This window comes from Peromyscus maniculatus, chromosome 21 (genome assembly GCF_049852395.1).
Source record: "Peromyscus maniculatus bairdii isolate BWxNUB_F1_BW_parent chromosome 21, HU_Pman_BW_mat_3.1, whole genome shotgun sequence".
NCBI lineage: Eukaryota > Metazoa > Chordata > Mammalia > Rodentia > Cricetidae > Peromyscus > Peromyscus maniculatus.
Window position 1 is genome coordinate 50,965,663 of NC_134872.1, and position 16,972 is coordinate 50,982,634.

The 16,972-nt window shown below is 47.0% G+C and overlaps 1 protein-coding gene across 9 annotated transcripts in view; it reads left to right on the top strand.

Moving 5' to 3' along the window:
• The window catches only part of Runx2 (RUNX family transcription factor 2), a 329,850-nt gene that overhangs the window by 201,641 nt on the left and 111,237 nt on the right, over positions 1-16,972 (top strand). For 3 of the 9 annotated variants that reach the window (XM_076557800.1, XM_076557801.1, XM_076557806.1), the window contains 2 exons: positions 6,323-6,388; positions 7,962-12,142. The exons of 4 other annotated variants lie outside the window; for them this stretch is intronic. In XM_076557800.1, coding sequence (XP_076413915.1) covers positions 6,323-6,388; positions 7,962-8,440 — 545 coding nt within the window. In that variant the 3' untranslated portion in view covers positions 8,441-12,142. Of the gene's footprint in view, positions 1-6,322; positions 6,389-7,961; positions 12,143-16,972 lie in introns of those variants that run through there. 2 more of the 9 variants (XM_076557802.1, XM_076557805.1) reach the window with 1 other exon arrangement.

Below are 16,972 nucleotides of genomic sequence, written 5' to 3' on the forward strand. Positions count from 1 at the left end.
TTGATAAGAAAGTAGTACAAATTTGCACACCATGGGAGGGGGTGTTCTTCTGTGGCCATGAGTTCTGCAGTTGGTGTTTGCTTACCTTGGTCTGGGAACCCTGAAGGGGTAGCCACAGAAAAGCTCCCCGGAGAGCCCCAAGTTTGTGTCCCCTCAGCAGGAAGCATGTGCATCCCGAGGAGCAGGGAGACAAGATGTCTGAGTGTGGACCACTACTCTCCATGCACACGCAGGCGCTCTCTCATTTTCACACATTCTTTGCACGGTAACTGGGCAATGCCTCACCAGAAGTGCTGGATCCATCTGCATGTGGCTAAGGGTGGTCTTCTGGGGCTGCTACCTTGGCTTGAAAAGGGAGACATGGAAGTGAAAGTCCCTTCTCCCTGGTGGTTCTACAGAGCACAGACCCTGAGCTCTTCCCCACCATCACGTCCTGTCTTATCAGGTGGCAGAGAGAAAGGAGTGTGTTGGGTCTGGGGCAGGAGGATGCTTTGGAGTCCCTGCTGCTCCTGCCCCTCATGGACCCACAGACTCCCATGTCTTTTCTGTCAAAACCATCTATGGCTCATTCTCTTGTTTTGTTCTTTCCTTATTCCTTCAATTCTAGCTATGGAATCTAGGGTCTTTGCAAGTGAGGTGAGTGCTTTTACCATGGAGCTACACTCATCAATGATACTTGGGGCCCACCCATCAGTGGTGCTTGATGGAGCTCCACCCATCCATGGGGCTTGATGGAGCTCCACCCATCCATGGGGCTTAATGGAGCTCCACCCATCCATGGGGCTTGATGGAGCTCCACCCATCCATGGGGCTTGATGGAGCTCCACCCATCCATGGGGCTTGATTGAGCTCCCATCAAGGATGATTAATGACTCTGAAATGCTGGTTGTTTACACAAGTGCAGACATTCAGAAAGTTTCAAATTTTGTCCCCATTACCTTACTGATTCCAAATAAACACCATGGCTTTAATGGCAGCAATGGGCCCAAGCTCAGAGCAGGGACAAGTGTGCTAAGCGTCTGGAAGGGTGTGTGTTTCTGTCCCGATTCTGTCCCATCCCCCTGTTTCATCTCTTCCCCAGGGTTTGCCCAGTATGGAGCTCCATGCATACTGGTTCTGAGGTAGGGTGGGTGTCAGGAAGGAAGGAATAGCATGCTAGTAAAACAGGGACATCTGTTTCTTGGTGGCAAATGTCGCTGGGCAGGGGCTCTGTCTGAAGTATGAGGTCAAGTGATGGGATGGTGGCTAAGACTATCTTGGTGTCCATGTTAAAGAGCATTTAACAAGATTTTAGGTATGAGGTATACTTAAATTACATTTTAGATTTGATGTCAGTGTTGCTTAGTTTTGTTTTGTTCTTAATAGTTTTTTTTTTTTTTTTTTTTTTTTTTTTTTGTTAAGGCAGTATCTCCCTATGTGACCAGCCTAAGCTAAACTGGCCTGGGACTCACTGTGTTGTCTATTCTGGACTCAAACTCACGGTGATCTTCCATATGCCTCAGCCTCGTGAGTCCTGAGATTACAGACATGAGCCACCCAAAAACTTGTTAAAAAAAACAGGTTTAATTATCACTTTTATGTATGTGCAAATTGTGTGGCTGCATGAGTTTGTGTGTACTATGTGTGTGCAGGTGCCCTGGAGGCCAGAGGGTGTCAGGCTCCCTTGAACTGGAGTTACAGGTGGGCTCTCTTGTACGTGAGCTACCTCTCCAGCCCTCCCTAGTAGTTTCGATGCCTGGTTCTTACCATGTTGCCATTGTTCTGACCGTGTTGCAGAGATGCTGATGCCTAAGCTCATTCACTTACTTGTTTTTACATCCAACCACTCATTTTTTTTTTCTTTTTTTAATTTGAAGCTCTTACAATCTACTAGGTTCCGGGAGGGATGTGAGAGGAAAATAAATCAGCTGCCATCCAAAGCTGACTCTAGTTGGAGAGAACAGCCTGAGAGACAGCTAATAACTCAGTAGAGCCGCCAGCAAGGGCTCAAAAGAGCGCTGCAGAAAAACGAGTGCTGTTGGAAGAGAAGCGAAATAGGAAGTTGTTATGTAAGCAGGCGGTGGGATGGATGGGGCGGCCCAAGCGTTGAAGCGGAAGGAGCCCATGCAGAGCAGAGGACAGCAGCCCTGTGTAGGTCTCGTGTGGTCTGTGTTCCTGGGAAGGATGTCTCAGGTTAATAAAAAAGTTCATGAGCTTCATTGGAGATTTGCTAAAGCAATACCTCCGGCTGAGTAGCCGGCCCCAGAGTATCTCTGAAATTAACCCCTGGCTGCCAGGTCTGCTGGCTTTTCATGTCACACAATGGCGTCCTTCCCCACAAGCATGGGCTCTGGATCTAACTGAACGTCCAGTTAGATCCCAGGCGCTCTGGATTTCTTCTCCTCCTTCAGCTGGGGTGTGTCGGTTCTGCTTAATGTTTAGCGGGGAAGCTGACATGCCCCGTTCCTCTGCTGACACCCCTTAGTGACAAATGCTTCCTCCACTGTCCTCCAAGTCCAGTTTCCTTTGATTGTAAAGACCTCCTTGCCTGTTTCCAGTCAACAACTGTTTAGTGAAGGTCTACTAGATGATACGTGTGTCCTAAAGATAGGGCCTGGGCTGTAGTGCTGTAGCTCAGTGGTAGAGCACTTGTCTAGCATGCCTGAGGCTATAGGTTCGATCCCCGGTACTTTAAAAAAGGGAAAGGGGTCAGAGAGAGAGAGAGTTCAGTGCCAATGGCCTCTTTCAGCCATTAAGGGTACCCACACATGTGTAGCACACACACATAGACACACACATAGACACAAGATGAGTAAGTAATTTTTAAAAAAGAAAGACTGAGTATTCCCGTTAGTAAGCCCTGATGGGGAGAGATCCGTGCCTTCAACAGCTGTCTCTACTTGTGAGTCAGACGTGATCCAGGGTAAGCAGCATTGGAAAGCAGCACATGAAAGACCTAGCATAGATGATTAGGGGCCTGGCAAGGCACGTTCAAAGGTTCTCTTGTATTCCTCTTGTCTGGGTTCCACACACTTTCCCCTTCTCTGAAGACTCCAGAAACCTGACGAGGTAGAGAGCCTGCTGCCTTTCCCCTCCCAGATCTTGCGGGGTGAGGCGGGGTGTTTTTACTTTTAACATTGGTTTTGTTTTTATTTGGACCTCATGGGCATTATATTAGTGTAATCTTCCAAGTTTGTATTAGCCTGTGAGGGGCGGCCGCTCCTGCTGCTGCTGCTTCCACCAGCAAGGTTCTTAGCATTCCTCCTCCTCCTCCTCCTCCTCCTCCTCCTCCTCCTCCTCCTCCTCCTCCTCCTCCTCCTCCTCCTCCTCCTCAAGGCAGCTACGTTTGTTTGCAAGCTGTCCAGCTCCAGCTGTGGCTGGGAGTGGAGATAGCAGCTTCGGAATGGAGTGCATCTGTAGGAAGTCAGGAGATCCCAGGGGATGGAGCCCGTGACCTTGATTCCCATTCTTCCTGTACCCTGAGAACTGAAACTGGTTGCTAACTGTTTATCAGATTAGATCAACAATGTGGCCAGAGTGGAGCACTAAGAGCGTCCCCCAAAATGGTAATTATCACTGGGGGGGGGGACACTGAGATCCCAAGAGAGTCTACTTAAGTAGTTTCTAATTGGACAAATACAGTGAGAGAAGTGGGGAGGGGGGCCGTGATTGGCTCAACCAGATTCTTCCGGGGTAAAACAGACTGCTTGTCCGCTCTTAGGAGTCAAAGGTGTCTGTCTGCTGGCTCTGCCTCCTTCCCTGTGCTCCACTGTGTGAGGATGCTGCTCGGGTGACTGGCTCGTCCCTGGCTTCAGCTTCCCTAACTGTCAAGTGTAGATTAGATGACAATCCATCTCGAGTTTAGACTTTCCCATCACAGTTCTTTGCCCGGCAGAAGGAGGTCCTGCTGTGGCTAACTTGGGAGATCAGGGGACATAGCAGGAAATGTCATAGGTACATTTTTTTTTTTTGTTGTTGTTTTTAAGACAGCCCTGGCTGTCCTGGATCTCACTCTGTAGACCAGGCTGCTATCAAAGTCACAGAGATCTGTCTGCCTCTGCCTCCTGAGTGCTGGGATCAAAGATGTACGCCACTACTGCCCAGTTGATAGGTACAAAGCTTTGGGGAAATCTTTTTTATTTCTCCAAAAATTCAGTCTCCTCCCTGACACAGTTTTCAGGTTTACTGTGTAGTGTTGCCGCTCCATCCCCAGGGTGAGTCAAACCAGCCTATCAGGAAGATGCGTCATCATCTTGGAGTTTCACTAACTCCTGTCGGCCCACCAGGCACTTGAAACACCATTTTGAAACTTTGATTTTGTTGTGAGATAGGGATCTCAGCCCTGTAGCTGGAACTAGCCTGAAGCTCACTATATAGTCCAGATTGGCCTCAAAACCACTGTACGTAGTCTTACCTTAGCCTCCTTAGTGCTGGGATTACAGGCTTCAACTGTGCCCCCCCCCCCCACGGCCCAGGTTAATTTTGAAACTCTTAGAACCGGTCTCGTGTGGATAGTAGAACCATCAATTCCCTGGCAGTTTCCATTTTTCACCACAGTTTAGTGTCCCTTGTCCATGGACAGGGTTATATATACATGGACAGCAGCAAAAAGAATGATCTTAGCTTTATTTACTCGGGAGACTGTAGCTGGGAGCTTTAAGATGTTTGGGTTGTCCTGAGGTTACAGGCCTGTCACTATGGGGCGGGGTAGGGTGAGTTTGCATGTACAAAATTAGATGGGCATATCAGTCCAGGCTTTCATCTTGTGGGCATTTCTAACAAGTCAAATTGACATTTTTCATACTCAATTCAGTATGTGTTTTTACAGTTTTTTTTTTTTTTTAAGTTTGTGGCTGTAATGTGGCTGATGACACAAAGGAGCAGTGTCATTGTCAAAATCACCCAAAAAAGGAGGTGCAGAAGAAAGCCACGCCACTCGTACAAGACAGAGTACAAATTCGGGTGCAGACCTATTCAGGGAGAGATGTGTAGTTGCATCTCTTCCCTCTGAAACAATGATTATAAGGAAATTGAGGTTTCTGTTAGGATCCCCCCCCCCACCTGCCCACCATACATGAAAAGTCCCTGTTTCTTCCTCCCTAATACACTGCAGTCAGCTTCAGAAATAACGCCTGTTAACATAAAATGACTGAGCAGATTCTGGAAAAGGCTGTTGTTCATAGGTTACAAAGAGTCTCTTCTAGTTCTTTTATGTCTACTTTAGTTCACACAGTCAAGAAAGAGTTGATCCTCAAGACTTCACAGTCTCAAAGAAGTGACTGGTCAGCATCCTGTTGTTTTCCATGAAGACCAGTGAACCCCAACCTGAGGTCACTCATTGAGAGATGACTGTCAGTTTGTGTTAGTTAACGTCTCTAAAACCCAAAGCTACAGCGCTCTTGGCATATGTTGCTGAGCAATAAAAACATCAGCAAAACGTAGCAGCTAAAATAGAGGTGTGTGGTACGAGTAAATACAAAGCCGTATCAGTGTTTACTAGCAGGGTCCCCCATAAAGAGTTTTAATGAGATTTCTGCATCAAAATAAGCAAAGCCATATGGAATTTTAATTATTCCTAAAACACAGTTTTAAGGAAAAATAAATACATGTTAGAAGCCTTTAAAAAACATTAGCATGTCTATCTGGGTGTGAAGTCTGTGCTTCTTTGAGGGGCAAATGTTGATGTTTTAAGTGCGGCTTCTTTCCGTTTTTAACTACTGCAGTTCTTCAGGCTTTTTTCGTGTGCTCTGGGTACTGAACTTAATGCACATGGAAGTGGCCTGCCTGTATCTATTAGGCTGGCCCCTCAACTTCACCTAAATGCTGTGGGGCAAGAAGACTGCTGAGGACCACCTGTGGCCTCTGCTTGGGGTCTGTATCATTTGTGGCAGCCCGTAAACGTGGAGGAGGGGTAGATGTGGGGCGGGGGGGAGGGGGAGTAGGAAGGTGGGTATGCTCATCTGCTCCCATTTCTGATTCTCACAGCCTCATTACCTCCACCTTCTAAAACTCAGGCTTGTCAGAATGTCATTTAGGGGGAGGGGCGAGGGAGAGGCCAGTCCCGGGAAGAGGGGTTTATAAAAGGCAGAGCCTAAGTGCCAGGCTGCATGCATGTTAGTTTGGCATCTTGAAAATGTTTGCTTCTGGCATTGGAGGCAGCTCATTTGGTGGGCACCTTCTGCAGACGGGCCAGCGGGTTCTGGGATGTCACTAAGGAGGGATGGGAACCCCCACCCCCACCCCAAGGCCCTTGTCTCTCCTCCTGCCTGGGAATCAATGCCATAGACCAGCTGTCAATGCTAGAGCTGGACGGGAACTTAGAGCTGGTCCCCTCCTTTTCCAGATGACGATACTGCCACCTCTGACTTCTGCCTCTGGCCTTCCTCTCTCAGCAAGAAGAGCCAGGCAGGTGAGACTTCACAACCCTGGGGGGCTGGGCTGGGCTGTCTGAGGGCTGCTGTCTTCTGGTTTGTGAGAGAAAAAAAGGGGTTGTTAACCCCATATTGCTTTCAAGCCGTTACTTTGTACGACACGTGCATTTCACGCCCTGAATCCCAGCTCCTGGGGAAGATTTACAACCAATGGGCAGTTTTACAAACACCAACCATCCTCTGACAGGCCCTTTCAAGAAAGACACTCTCTTGAATGATCCCTTCAGACTACCCCAGAAGAAAGGCTGAGGGCAAATCGGGCGCAGGGACAGTTAAGGTCTTCAAGCATTGCTCAGCACTTTCCCTTACAGCCGGAACCTGTAGCAAAAGCAGATACAGGAGATGCAAGTCAGGAAGCGAGGGGAAACTTAGGCATCACGATCTTAGCGAGAGACGTTGATGTTACAAAAGGCCTTGCTATAATCCTGTCAATTCTAGAAAACTACAAGGAACCCCAAGATCACAGCTATGAGCTTTCCCCATTTCAGTTAACTAGTTTCCACGTGCAAAGAAAGTCTCCAGCTGTGCTTCAGGAGTCAGATGGCAGAGGGATCTGCTAAGGAGGCACACCGGGAGCCCCAGATGTGAAAGTTCTAGGGGAAGCCATATCTGCTTCTAGGTTTTTAAGCGCCCAAAGCAGGGCACAGGCAGCCAGGGAACTCTTCATTTAATCTCTCCTAGGCTTGAAGCCTGTACCGAAGCTGCTGTGGGCGCCTGGCCTAACTCAGGTCCTGTGCGGCTTACTCATCAACACTCTGAAATTCAGTGACAGTCAAGGTCCTCACACCCCCCTCCACCCCACCCTCCCTCTCAATACCTTCTTACTTAGTTTATGACTCAAGGGAGAATTTCTGAGGACTCCACTCTCCCCGACACCCCCAGAAAAGCAAGATAGTGTTAGATTACATTGAAATCTGCTGTGATTTCACCGGTGACTAGGGTGAGAATTGTAACAAGATCTTAAATTCTTTCAAAGGTTAAAAGAAATAGTAGGAATATGTTGAGGAACTCTGTTAGATGTACTTTTCTTAACAAAGAAGCCCCTGCCCCCTCCAAAGGGGTACAATAATAAATCTTTGGAGTTTGTTTACATTGAGTTAGGGGAAAAAAAATCAATGGATCTGATTTAGTAAAGGTTTCACTTCAGATACCTGAAGTGCAATAAGAAACCAAAAGGGACGGGAGGGGAGGGGAGGGGAGGGGCGTCACTGAAGACCCAGCCTTACAGTCTGGGGAGGGAGCCTGTGGCTGGCTGCAGGCTGGCTTGCCTTCCACACAGGGTCTAGCACACATTTGGCTTTTAAAAGCCCTTGGGGATTTCTGGAGGTGGAGAACTTAAGGATAAATGTCACTGAGACAGACGGTGATGGGGGGAAAGCTGAAGCCCGAGGTGAGCAGTGCGTTTGAAAATCTGTTGGTGACTTGCTGTTCCTCGGGAGAAAGCTAAAGTTTTCTTCTTCTTCTTCTTTTTTAATCTTGTAAAAATTCTATCATTTTAATTGATATTTACAGATGTTTCCCCCCCTCCCCATCTTCTGTTATAATTTTTAGGTGCTTCAGAACTGGGCCCTTTTTCAGACCCCAGGCAGTTCCCAAGCATTTCATCCCTCACTGAGAACCGCTTCTCCAACCCACGAATGCACTACCCAGCCACCTTTACTTATACCCCGCCAGTCACGTCAGGCATGTCCCTCGGCATGTCCGCCACCACCCACTACCACACCTACCTGCCACCACCCTACCCCGGCTCTTCCCAAAGCCAGAGTGGACCCTTCCAGACCAGCAGCACTCCATATCTCTACTATGGCACTTCGTCAGCGTCCTATCAGTTCCCCATGGTACCGGGAGGGGACCGGTCTCCTTCCAGAATGCTTCCGCCATGCACCACCACCTCGAATGGCAGCACGCTATTAAATCCAAATTTGCCTAACCAGAATGATGGTGTTGACGCTGATGGAAGCCACAGCAGTTCCCCAACTGTTTTGAATTCTAGTGGCAGAATGGATGAATCTGTTTGGCGACCATATTGAAATTCCTCAGCTGTGGCCCAGCGGCATCCAGGGGCCACATCCCACATGTGTTAATATATACATATATAAAGAGAGTGCATATATATGTATATTGATTAGCTATCTAGAAGATTTCTCATTCACTCCCTAGTCATGATCTTGCAACCCTAAGAGGGTATAGACAATCATAACTGGGTCTCATTCTGTTTACTATTTAAGATGTCCCTTTTACCAAGGAACAAATGGTCAAAGGTGTTGTCTGGTCTGTTTTCATCAGTAACTTGTTCCTATGCCAATTCAGAGAGGTGGACTCCGGGTTCAGGAGGAAGAAGAGCCAAGCCACTTCCTCCCTGTACTCTGAAACCGCACGCTTCGGCTGTGTGGAGGCCAGTGCACTCTGCAGACCAGCTTACAAAGCCAGTGTGGTGCACTCAGGAAGGGACGAGAGGTAGCATGGAGGCCGCCACCGCCGCCGCGTCCAGTGCTGTCCCTTCTGATACCTGCCCCCAAGTTTGCCTGCAGACTTGCTGCAGGTACTCATTTGAACTTTTGAGTTCACTTATTTTTTTTCCTACTCTAAGAAAGTGACTTCAGAAATACTGATCAGGATAGATTATTTTATTTTACTTTTTTATAGTTCCCTCACGTCCCCCATTTAACCAAAAAGAAATCCTCCCAACTACCCTCTCCTCTCCTTCTCCCTCTATGCAAAACTGAAGATGGCAATACCTTATTATAGCCATAATGATATAGTGTTTGAGTTGGCTGTGTGTTATTTGTTTTTCTTTTTTTTAAATTATGAATATGTGTAAAATCTGAGGTAACTTGCTAACGTGAATGGTCATATAACTTTAAAGATATATTTATAATTATTTAATGACATTTGGACCTTTGGAACATTTCTTAGTGTAATGATATGTTGACTTCGGTCTCTAAAAGTGCCTTTTCTTAAATAACAAATTTATTCAGTGGGCTAGAGCCATATCTGAAATATTGCTAAGCAATTTCAATTCCTTCAGGCACAATGTGATTTTTGAAGATAATTTCCACCTCCAAATATTTTAGTTGTAGTTTGTTTTTGTGATGTATGAAGGGAATGCTATTTTTCATTCTTTCAGGTCTTTGCCTCTGACACAGCTTTTTGCCTTTTAAAGCAATAATTAGGGATTAAAAAAACAAAAACAAAACAACCATGGCCCCGGAGCCCTTTAACACTTCATGTGGCCCCTTTACCAGCATGAAATGCTGGAGACATGTGGTTTCCTAATTTCCTTCTCTTTGGGGTGGGGATGGTGGTGGCATGGTCATTATGGCTCTTGTCATATTAAAAGGCTAAGCACAAGTGAATAACTGCAGAAACGTGTTCTGTGGTCTCGGAGTTAAGCAAAACTGTAAATCGCAGGCTTCCTAGTTGAGGACCTAGTCAGCTGAAAGCCACATGTGTGGTAAGGGCTCAATCACAACATGTATAGTGTAGGGAAGCACAGACACACCAGGACCTTGCACCTACCAGCCTTACCACACAGTCATTCAGGGGAACCCCAAGTGCCTTACCCAAGGAGGGCCCCCCAGCAGCTTTCCAAGGAGCAGAACAAAGTCACTGTCCTAGGGGAGCTGGTCAGCTGAATAGCGACCAGTAGCTGATGTCAGTAGACACAGTCTGAGGGGACCTCCACAAATCCTTCCATATTATGGGCTCCCACTAGGGAGGGTCAAGAGCAGGGAAGGCCATGTACCAATTGGCTTTTGCCAAGGTGTGAATTTGAGATCCAGCCCTCCCAGAGGATGCACTTTCATTGTTCCAGGCGCCTTGCGGCCAATCCCTGAGTGTGAATCCTTAATCCAACCCAGGGACCTTTCAAGGACACCAGGCAAATTCTTCACAGGTGGTGGTGGGTGGGGTGGGGTGGGGGCCACCTTCATTTCAATCCTGAGTCATCCTAAGGAGAGCTCTGCAGACATTTGTCCCGGGCCTCTAGCCTCCCGCTGCTCTCTGTTCTTTCTCAGGTTGACCTTTGTCCCAATGTGGGACAGTCTGGGGGCAGGTGGATCTGTGTGTGCCTCCAGTCTGGGTTTTCCTTAGCATTCACCCTGACTCCTTCTGGTACAAATGGGGGGGGGGGCTCCCACCAAACCAAAACACTTTGCCTTCTAAAGGTTGTATACCAAGTATGTTCAGCTAGATAAGCCACTTTGTATGTCTTAAGATGGAAGTTGTAATGGATGCTATTTATTGTGTGTGGTAGCTTGAAGCACACCACTGTCCATGGGTTTGTCCGATACCTATTTCAGCAGCACTTACAAAGGCCAGTGTCTGGTCACACTCTTCAGGTTCCATTAGTTGACATGAAAATGTTATCATCGGTGCCAGCTGCACCCTATTTAATTGTTTAAAAAGGGTACTATATTTGTACAGTGTTTTTTAACGTTAAAGGGCTTCTTAAAGTTTACAGTACACACAGTAAGGGACTAGAGGGGATGTGTTAGTGCCCAAATGTTATCACAGTGGCTGCAGGCAGCAACCCAGAAACACTTTTGAAAACAGGCTGTTTCCCTTCATCCTCCCTTTGAGAAAAATTCAAGTATTTCTCTCCACCTTTCGGCCACCTCACTGGGTGACTCCCGTTACTTAGAACACATTCTTTTCTTCTGTTTTTTGGACTAGGGTTTAAAATCCTCTTCCTGTTCCCTTGTCTCTCAAATGCTCCATTTGCACTGGGTCACATGTATGATTTGTGGTTTTAAGACCAAAGCAATGTCTTATTACTTCTGGAACCATCTATGTGTGCTAGCCCCCCCCCCAGCCCCCCCCCCCCCCAGTTCTCGAAGGAGCACAGACATCCCTGAGATTCATGGTGTGATGATGGACACAGCTAGATTTTAGAATAACACTCTCCAGTTGTCTCAGAACAGGCACCATGGTTTTCGTTGTAGGTTAGGGAATGAGAGACCTCACAGATTAACTACTGTTGGCTCTCTCAACTGTCTGCTCCTCTACCTAGGGACCCTTGGGAAATAGAGAGAGAAACATCTCCACACCATTCGACTGTCCATTGTAGATTCAGAAGGGAGGAGCCATGTTGGGGGTTCCCTCCTCTCCAAGGAAAGGGACTGACTGACCTAGAGATAGAAAGCATTAGCAGAAGTAATTATATGCACAGTATTTGAGAAAATAATAGAAAATAAAAGACAATTCTTCCAAACTTTGAATTTGTTGTTCTTAAAAAAGATAATGCACCTAAAACAAAGATTTTTTTTCCTATGTGAGAACTTTCTTAGTTGTCTGTTTACTTCATGTTTACAAATAATTGTTTGTTTTTTAATGCCTTACTTTAAAAATATACCAGCCAAAACCATAACTTACAGTAATTTCTTAGGTATGCTGAATAAAATTCCATGTCTTTTGATATACCTACCATTCTTAGATTTCTGTGGAACAACAACAAAAAAATTGTAGCATTTTGTGTAAATACAGCTTTTGTTTTTATTTTTTATTTCTCTGATTGCTATTGCCCAAGATTTGCTTTCCATACACGTATTGTACAAATTCTGCTTTGTGCCACAGGTCATGATTGTGGATGAGTTTACTCTGAACTTCAAAGGGACTATTTGTATTGTATGTTGCAACTGTAAATTGAATTATTTGGCATTTTTCCCTCATGATTGTAATATTAATTTGAAGTTTGAATTTAATTTTCAATAAAAAGGCTTTTTTTTTGTTTTTTTGTTTTTTGTTTTGTTATGTGTGTATCCTGGGTCTTTTCTCGTTTATGTCTGACATCTGCTCCCACCTACGCCTGCCAGGATGTACCAGAGCTAGGTAAAAGCAGAGGTCCTTTACTCCTCGTGAGAGGGGGAACATCGTCATCGTGAGCACTGGGCTCTTGTTTGCCCTGCATCTGGAGGAGCAGGCAGAAACTCTGGCCTTCAACATGTTTTTAGTGCCTGAGTCTGGAGGAGGGGGTGCCCATGCCATCCTGCTGCAAAGCCCCTGAATCCAGCTCTGGAGGAGTCCAGGTGGATAGACCTCTGAGAACAGGAATTGGACCCAACAATTGATCAGCCCTCTTCCCAGCTCTAGTCAGATCCCAGGCAGCCTAGACAGAGTTGTCCATTTTCCTTCCCATATCTCGTTTGGGTCTTTAGAAATAAAAACTGAAGTCTAGTTGTGATTAAAATGGACCTTGGCCTAGAGGACTTACATCTCAGAAGCTTTCTTTTAGGGAGCCTAACTGTATTTTGAGGATTTTTTTGGGGGGGGGCAGTGCTTATTTTTAGTAAATCTTTCCCTTTCCATGAGGCTGAGTAGTTACTTGTTTCATGGCCCAGCTGTTTTCCCTCTGCCAGGAGTCCAGAGACCCTGGTGTAGAGACGTTGCGTCTCTGGCCACATCAGCCTCTTTATCCCTGCAGGGTAGAGGTCTCCCCTAAAAGGGCTGTGCCCGGAGAAATCTTAGAAGCAAATTATTCCTAAGGGGAGGAGTCATCCTAGAAGAACATGGCTGAGCTTTGGCCAGAGAATTTTTGTGTAGCTCTTTCAAAACGCAAATAGTTATTTACTTAAATAACATTTCCGTGGGTTTTAAAGGCACAGGGGAGGGGGGCACAGAGGCGGTCAGTCTCTTGTTTTGTTCCAGCCACATCACTTCACTCCTCTGAACCTTGAGTTTCTTACCCACTGTCTAAACCTTGACTTTAACATTTCAGGCCAGACAGTTCTCGGTGTATCCAGAGCCTTGTGGGTTATTTATCAGTAGCCACAACCTCTACCTACTGGATACCAAGAGTACCTCTCAATCCCCGACCACCCAAAGGACCTCTAGGCATTACCAAATGGGCAACATCTCCAGGAGTTGGAGGCTGGAAGCTTTGTCTTTTGTGGAGCTGGTATGGGGGTATAACTGAGCAGGTGGGAGAGGATGCTGCCCACTAAGCCAAGGCCACCCGCAGAAGAATTAAGGGCTTCCCATATGCATGTGGTCCTTTATCCATCCCTTCACCTAGGAGAACGCTCCTGGCTCAGGGCACATTCTCTCTTCTCTCTGCCGCCTCTCAGCTGCTCTGAAGTCTGCTGGGAGGCCAGCACTTCCTCTGGCTCCTCTGTTCTCTCGTTGCAACAGCAGGCGGAAGAAGAAAGAGTCCTCCAATGCTTCTGACCCCTCGTGTCCCAAATATTTAATCATGAGACATTTCTGTGAGAGTGGGAGTTTCCTGTTAACTCAATCCCAGCCGAGACTGGCCCAATAAACACCTTAGCTCTCTGTTACAGAGTTTATTTGGCTGGGAAATGGGTATTGCCATGTAAACAGGAAGCCCCCTGAAGTTATTATCTACAGATGTGGTTGAAGAGCCACATGTTTGTATTTATGAGACTTGAAAACAGTCTGGAGAGCAAGGGAGAATGTCGGGGAGCCCTTGGTCACAGCGAGTACAGGTTTTACAGCAACAAAGGCTCACTGGCCCCACCCCACTCCTTTTGAGAATGGATGATGAGCAGTTGAGACACAACCAAGAGCCACCGTGAAAACAGGGACTAACTCCTCTGAGTGAAGCGACCTCCTCTATCTGTGTTGTCAGGTTAGAGGCAGGGAATTATGGCCTCTGTCCCAGCTCTGAGAAAATCAGTTGAGAGACCATTCTAGAAAACAGAGTCCTGGGGCCACTGCAAAAGTGGGCATCTTAGAATAGCATTGCAGCCTGAGGTTTTTTCAGGGACTATTTTTGGGGCTGGGGGACTCTTTTTCTGACTCCTGTGATTTCAGTGGTATCACCAGCTCACCCATGCAAGGCCGTGAATGCTCACACATTTGCTCCCAGAGTCAGTGCTGAAGGACCAGTCTACCCTGCGTGCACCCCAGGAATACTTACCTACGCACACTGCAATGTGTTCCCCTCACCCATGACTCTCCTCTTCATTTCTGGGCTGTCTCCTTGGTCTTGGAGTTGCTTAAGAAAGGCCAGATAGGGACTGCCATTTCAATTTGGGGCTCTGAGCAAAGGCAACAGACTCTTCTCTCCTTGCCATCCTCCTCACGCACCCTGATCAGCCTCGTCAAGACTTCCTAGATACTTCTCAACCATAGCCATTCAATCTGGAGACCTCGGGAATGGGAGTTTTAAAAGGTGTTCATCAGAACTTAGACTAGGTGAAGATGGAGAGAATAATTTACCATGGTGGTGGTGCTGGTATGGGGGTGGTGGTGGTGGTATGAGGTGATGGTATGGGGTGGTGGTGGTATGAGGTGGTGGTGGTATGGGTGGTGGTGGTATGGGTGGTGGTAGTGGTATGGGGGTGATGGTATGGGGGTGGGGGTGGTATAGGGGGTGGTAGGGGTGGTGGTAGTGGTATAGGCGGGTGGGGGTGGTATGGGGGAGGGTAGTGGGGGTAGGTAGTGTGGGGGTGGGGGTGGTGGGTGGTGGGTGTCCATGCAAGTATACCTGAAGAGAGGAAAGGAGAGCATGGCAAGCCAGTGAAGAAACAGAAATGCACTGCTCCTGGGGATGGCAATGATTCGCTCGAGGTGTTGGTTGTTACTGTGATTTCTCGGGGGCTTGGGATATGCACCACCACCATGCCACTCCCAATTGTTCTTCACATGGACAGTAGACACAGGATGCTCCTGGGGTTAATGAAGCCTGTGGAGCTTGACATTTAAGAAGAGGTCATTACTAATTTTTGTAAAGCTTTTCTTCAAGAGCTTCTTGTGACTCAACCCAGCCCTGTTGTTCAGAGAGGCCCAGCCAGTCAGAAAGCAGGGAGATGCAATTCTGGAAACTTGCTTAACCTTTACTAAGACTTCATCTTCTTATCTTGCCACAGTGATGTCTGGCCACTTAGCTCAGGTTTTTTTTTGGAAAAACTTGTTTTATGTATTTTTTTTTAACATTGCAAATGCTGTTCACCTCTTCCCCTCACCTCCATGTATGTGGGCATGGTGTGCATGTATGTTTGAGTGTGAGTACTTTCACATATGTGGGGAGGATGTGCTTGCATGTGGGGGCCCAAGGTTGACACAGGGAGTCATCTTCCATCACTCTGCACTGTATTAATTAATTAATTAATGAATGAGGCAGGCTCTCTCATTCAATCCCAGAGCTCACTGAGATGGCAGCCCTGGCTAGCCAGCTTGTCTCAGGGATTCTCCTTCTTTGCCTTCCCTGTCTCTACCTTAAAACAAGCACTGGAAGGACCCGCAGTCCACCACACCTACCCAGCTTTCCTGCGGATTCTGGGCATGCAAACTCAAGTCAGTCTTCATGATTTTGAGTCAGGGGTGTTATCCACCCAGCCACCTCCAACTGCACACTTCTTTATGGCTGTGTGTCCTTCCCAGCTCATTTGGTCCCACTCCTGAGCCACTAGGAAGTGAAGCCTTTCACCTGCCGTAAAACATAAAACAAAGGCAAGCCAACACAACACACAGCAAAGAAGTCTATCGGAAGACGGAGTAACAAAGGATGCAGCTTGAGTGAGCACCAGAACAAAAATACAAGCAGCCGTCAGTGGCTTTGTGCCCTGTAGGTCTTAGGAAACTTCTAGGGCGCCAGAAGTACTAGAGTTAGCCTGAATGTGGAGAAAGGGAAGAGCAGGACACAGGGTTGGCACAGTTGGGGGTGGGGCTTAGGCAAGCGTACCCGGGCCCTCCAAGTAGAATCAATCACATGATAGATTGATGTAAGTGTGCAGATGTATTTATTCTTTAAAGCCCACACAATCTAAGGCCCAGCACAGGGCTGAGAGCGGCGGGAGTGTGCTGACGGAGCAGTTGAAGGCTTTAAATGCCTCGAACACCGTCTCCTTCCTACACCATGTCGTTGGCTTTTAGGAACGCCATCTTTTCCAGGCAGTCAAGCAACTGCCCAGTTTCACTTTCTGTCTCTCATTCCTCTTCATTCTTCCGGCTCCAAAGAGAGAGGTTCATGGCTTCTTCTACCGGCCACGCCGTTGGCCTGAATTTCCCCCTGATATTTAATATTTAAGATCGTGAAAGTCATGATGGTTTTGCCCCTTTGGCAGGTGCTGAGGGATCTGGGGGGTGGGGATCTGTGGGAAGCCAGACCATGTCTGAGTATGGACATCTCGTCCTTGGTGCATTGGCAGAGGACAAATGCCAGGATTACTATTGGAAGATCATTCTTGCCGGAACCTTCCAGAACAGAGTGTGAACTAGGTCGTGCTGAGAGAGGTTGGTGGGCCAGCTTGTAGTTCCTGGGCAGTGGGAGGCAGAGAAGCGTTAAGAAGGGAGCAAGTGCTGAATCTGAGCAAGGAGTTAAGTGGTTAATAGGAACTAAGGCTTTTTATTGGCTAATAAAACCTCTCAAGGTTTTTATATTATATGGTTCCTGCAGGCTCCTAGCCCAGTGCTCAAAAGAAAAAAAAAAATGAAAAAGGCAAAAACAACAACAAAAGGCTCGAGCTTAAAAACCAATGCAACTCCAGTCTTGTTTGCCTTTTCATTTCCGTAGTTGTAAAAAAAAGAAGAAAAAAAAAAAAAAAAAAGAGTACTTTAGATTTATCACACTGCGGCTCAGGACCAGAGATTCTTGCCTCCCC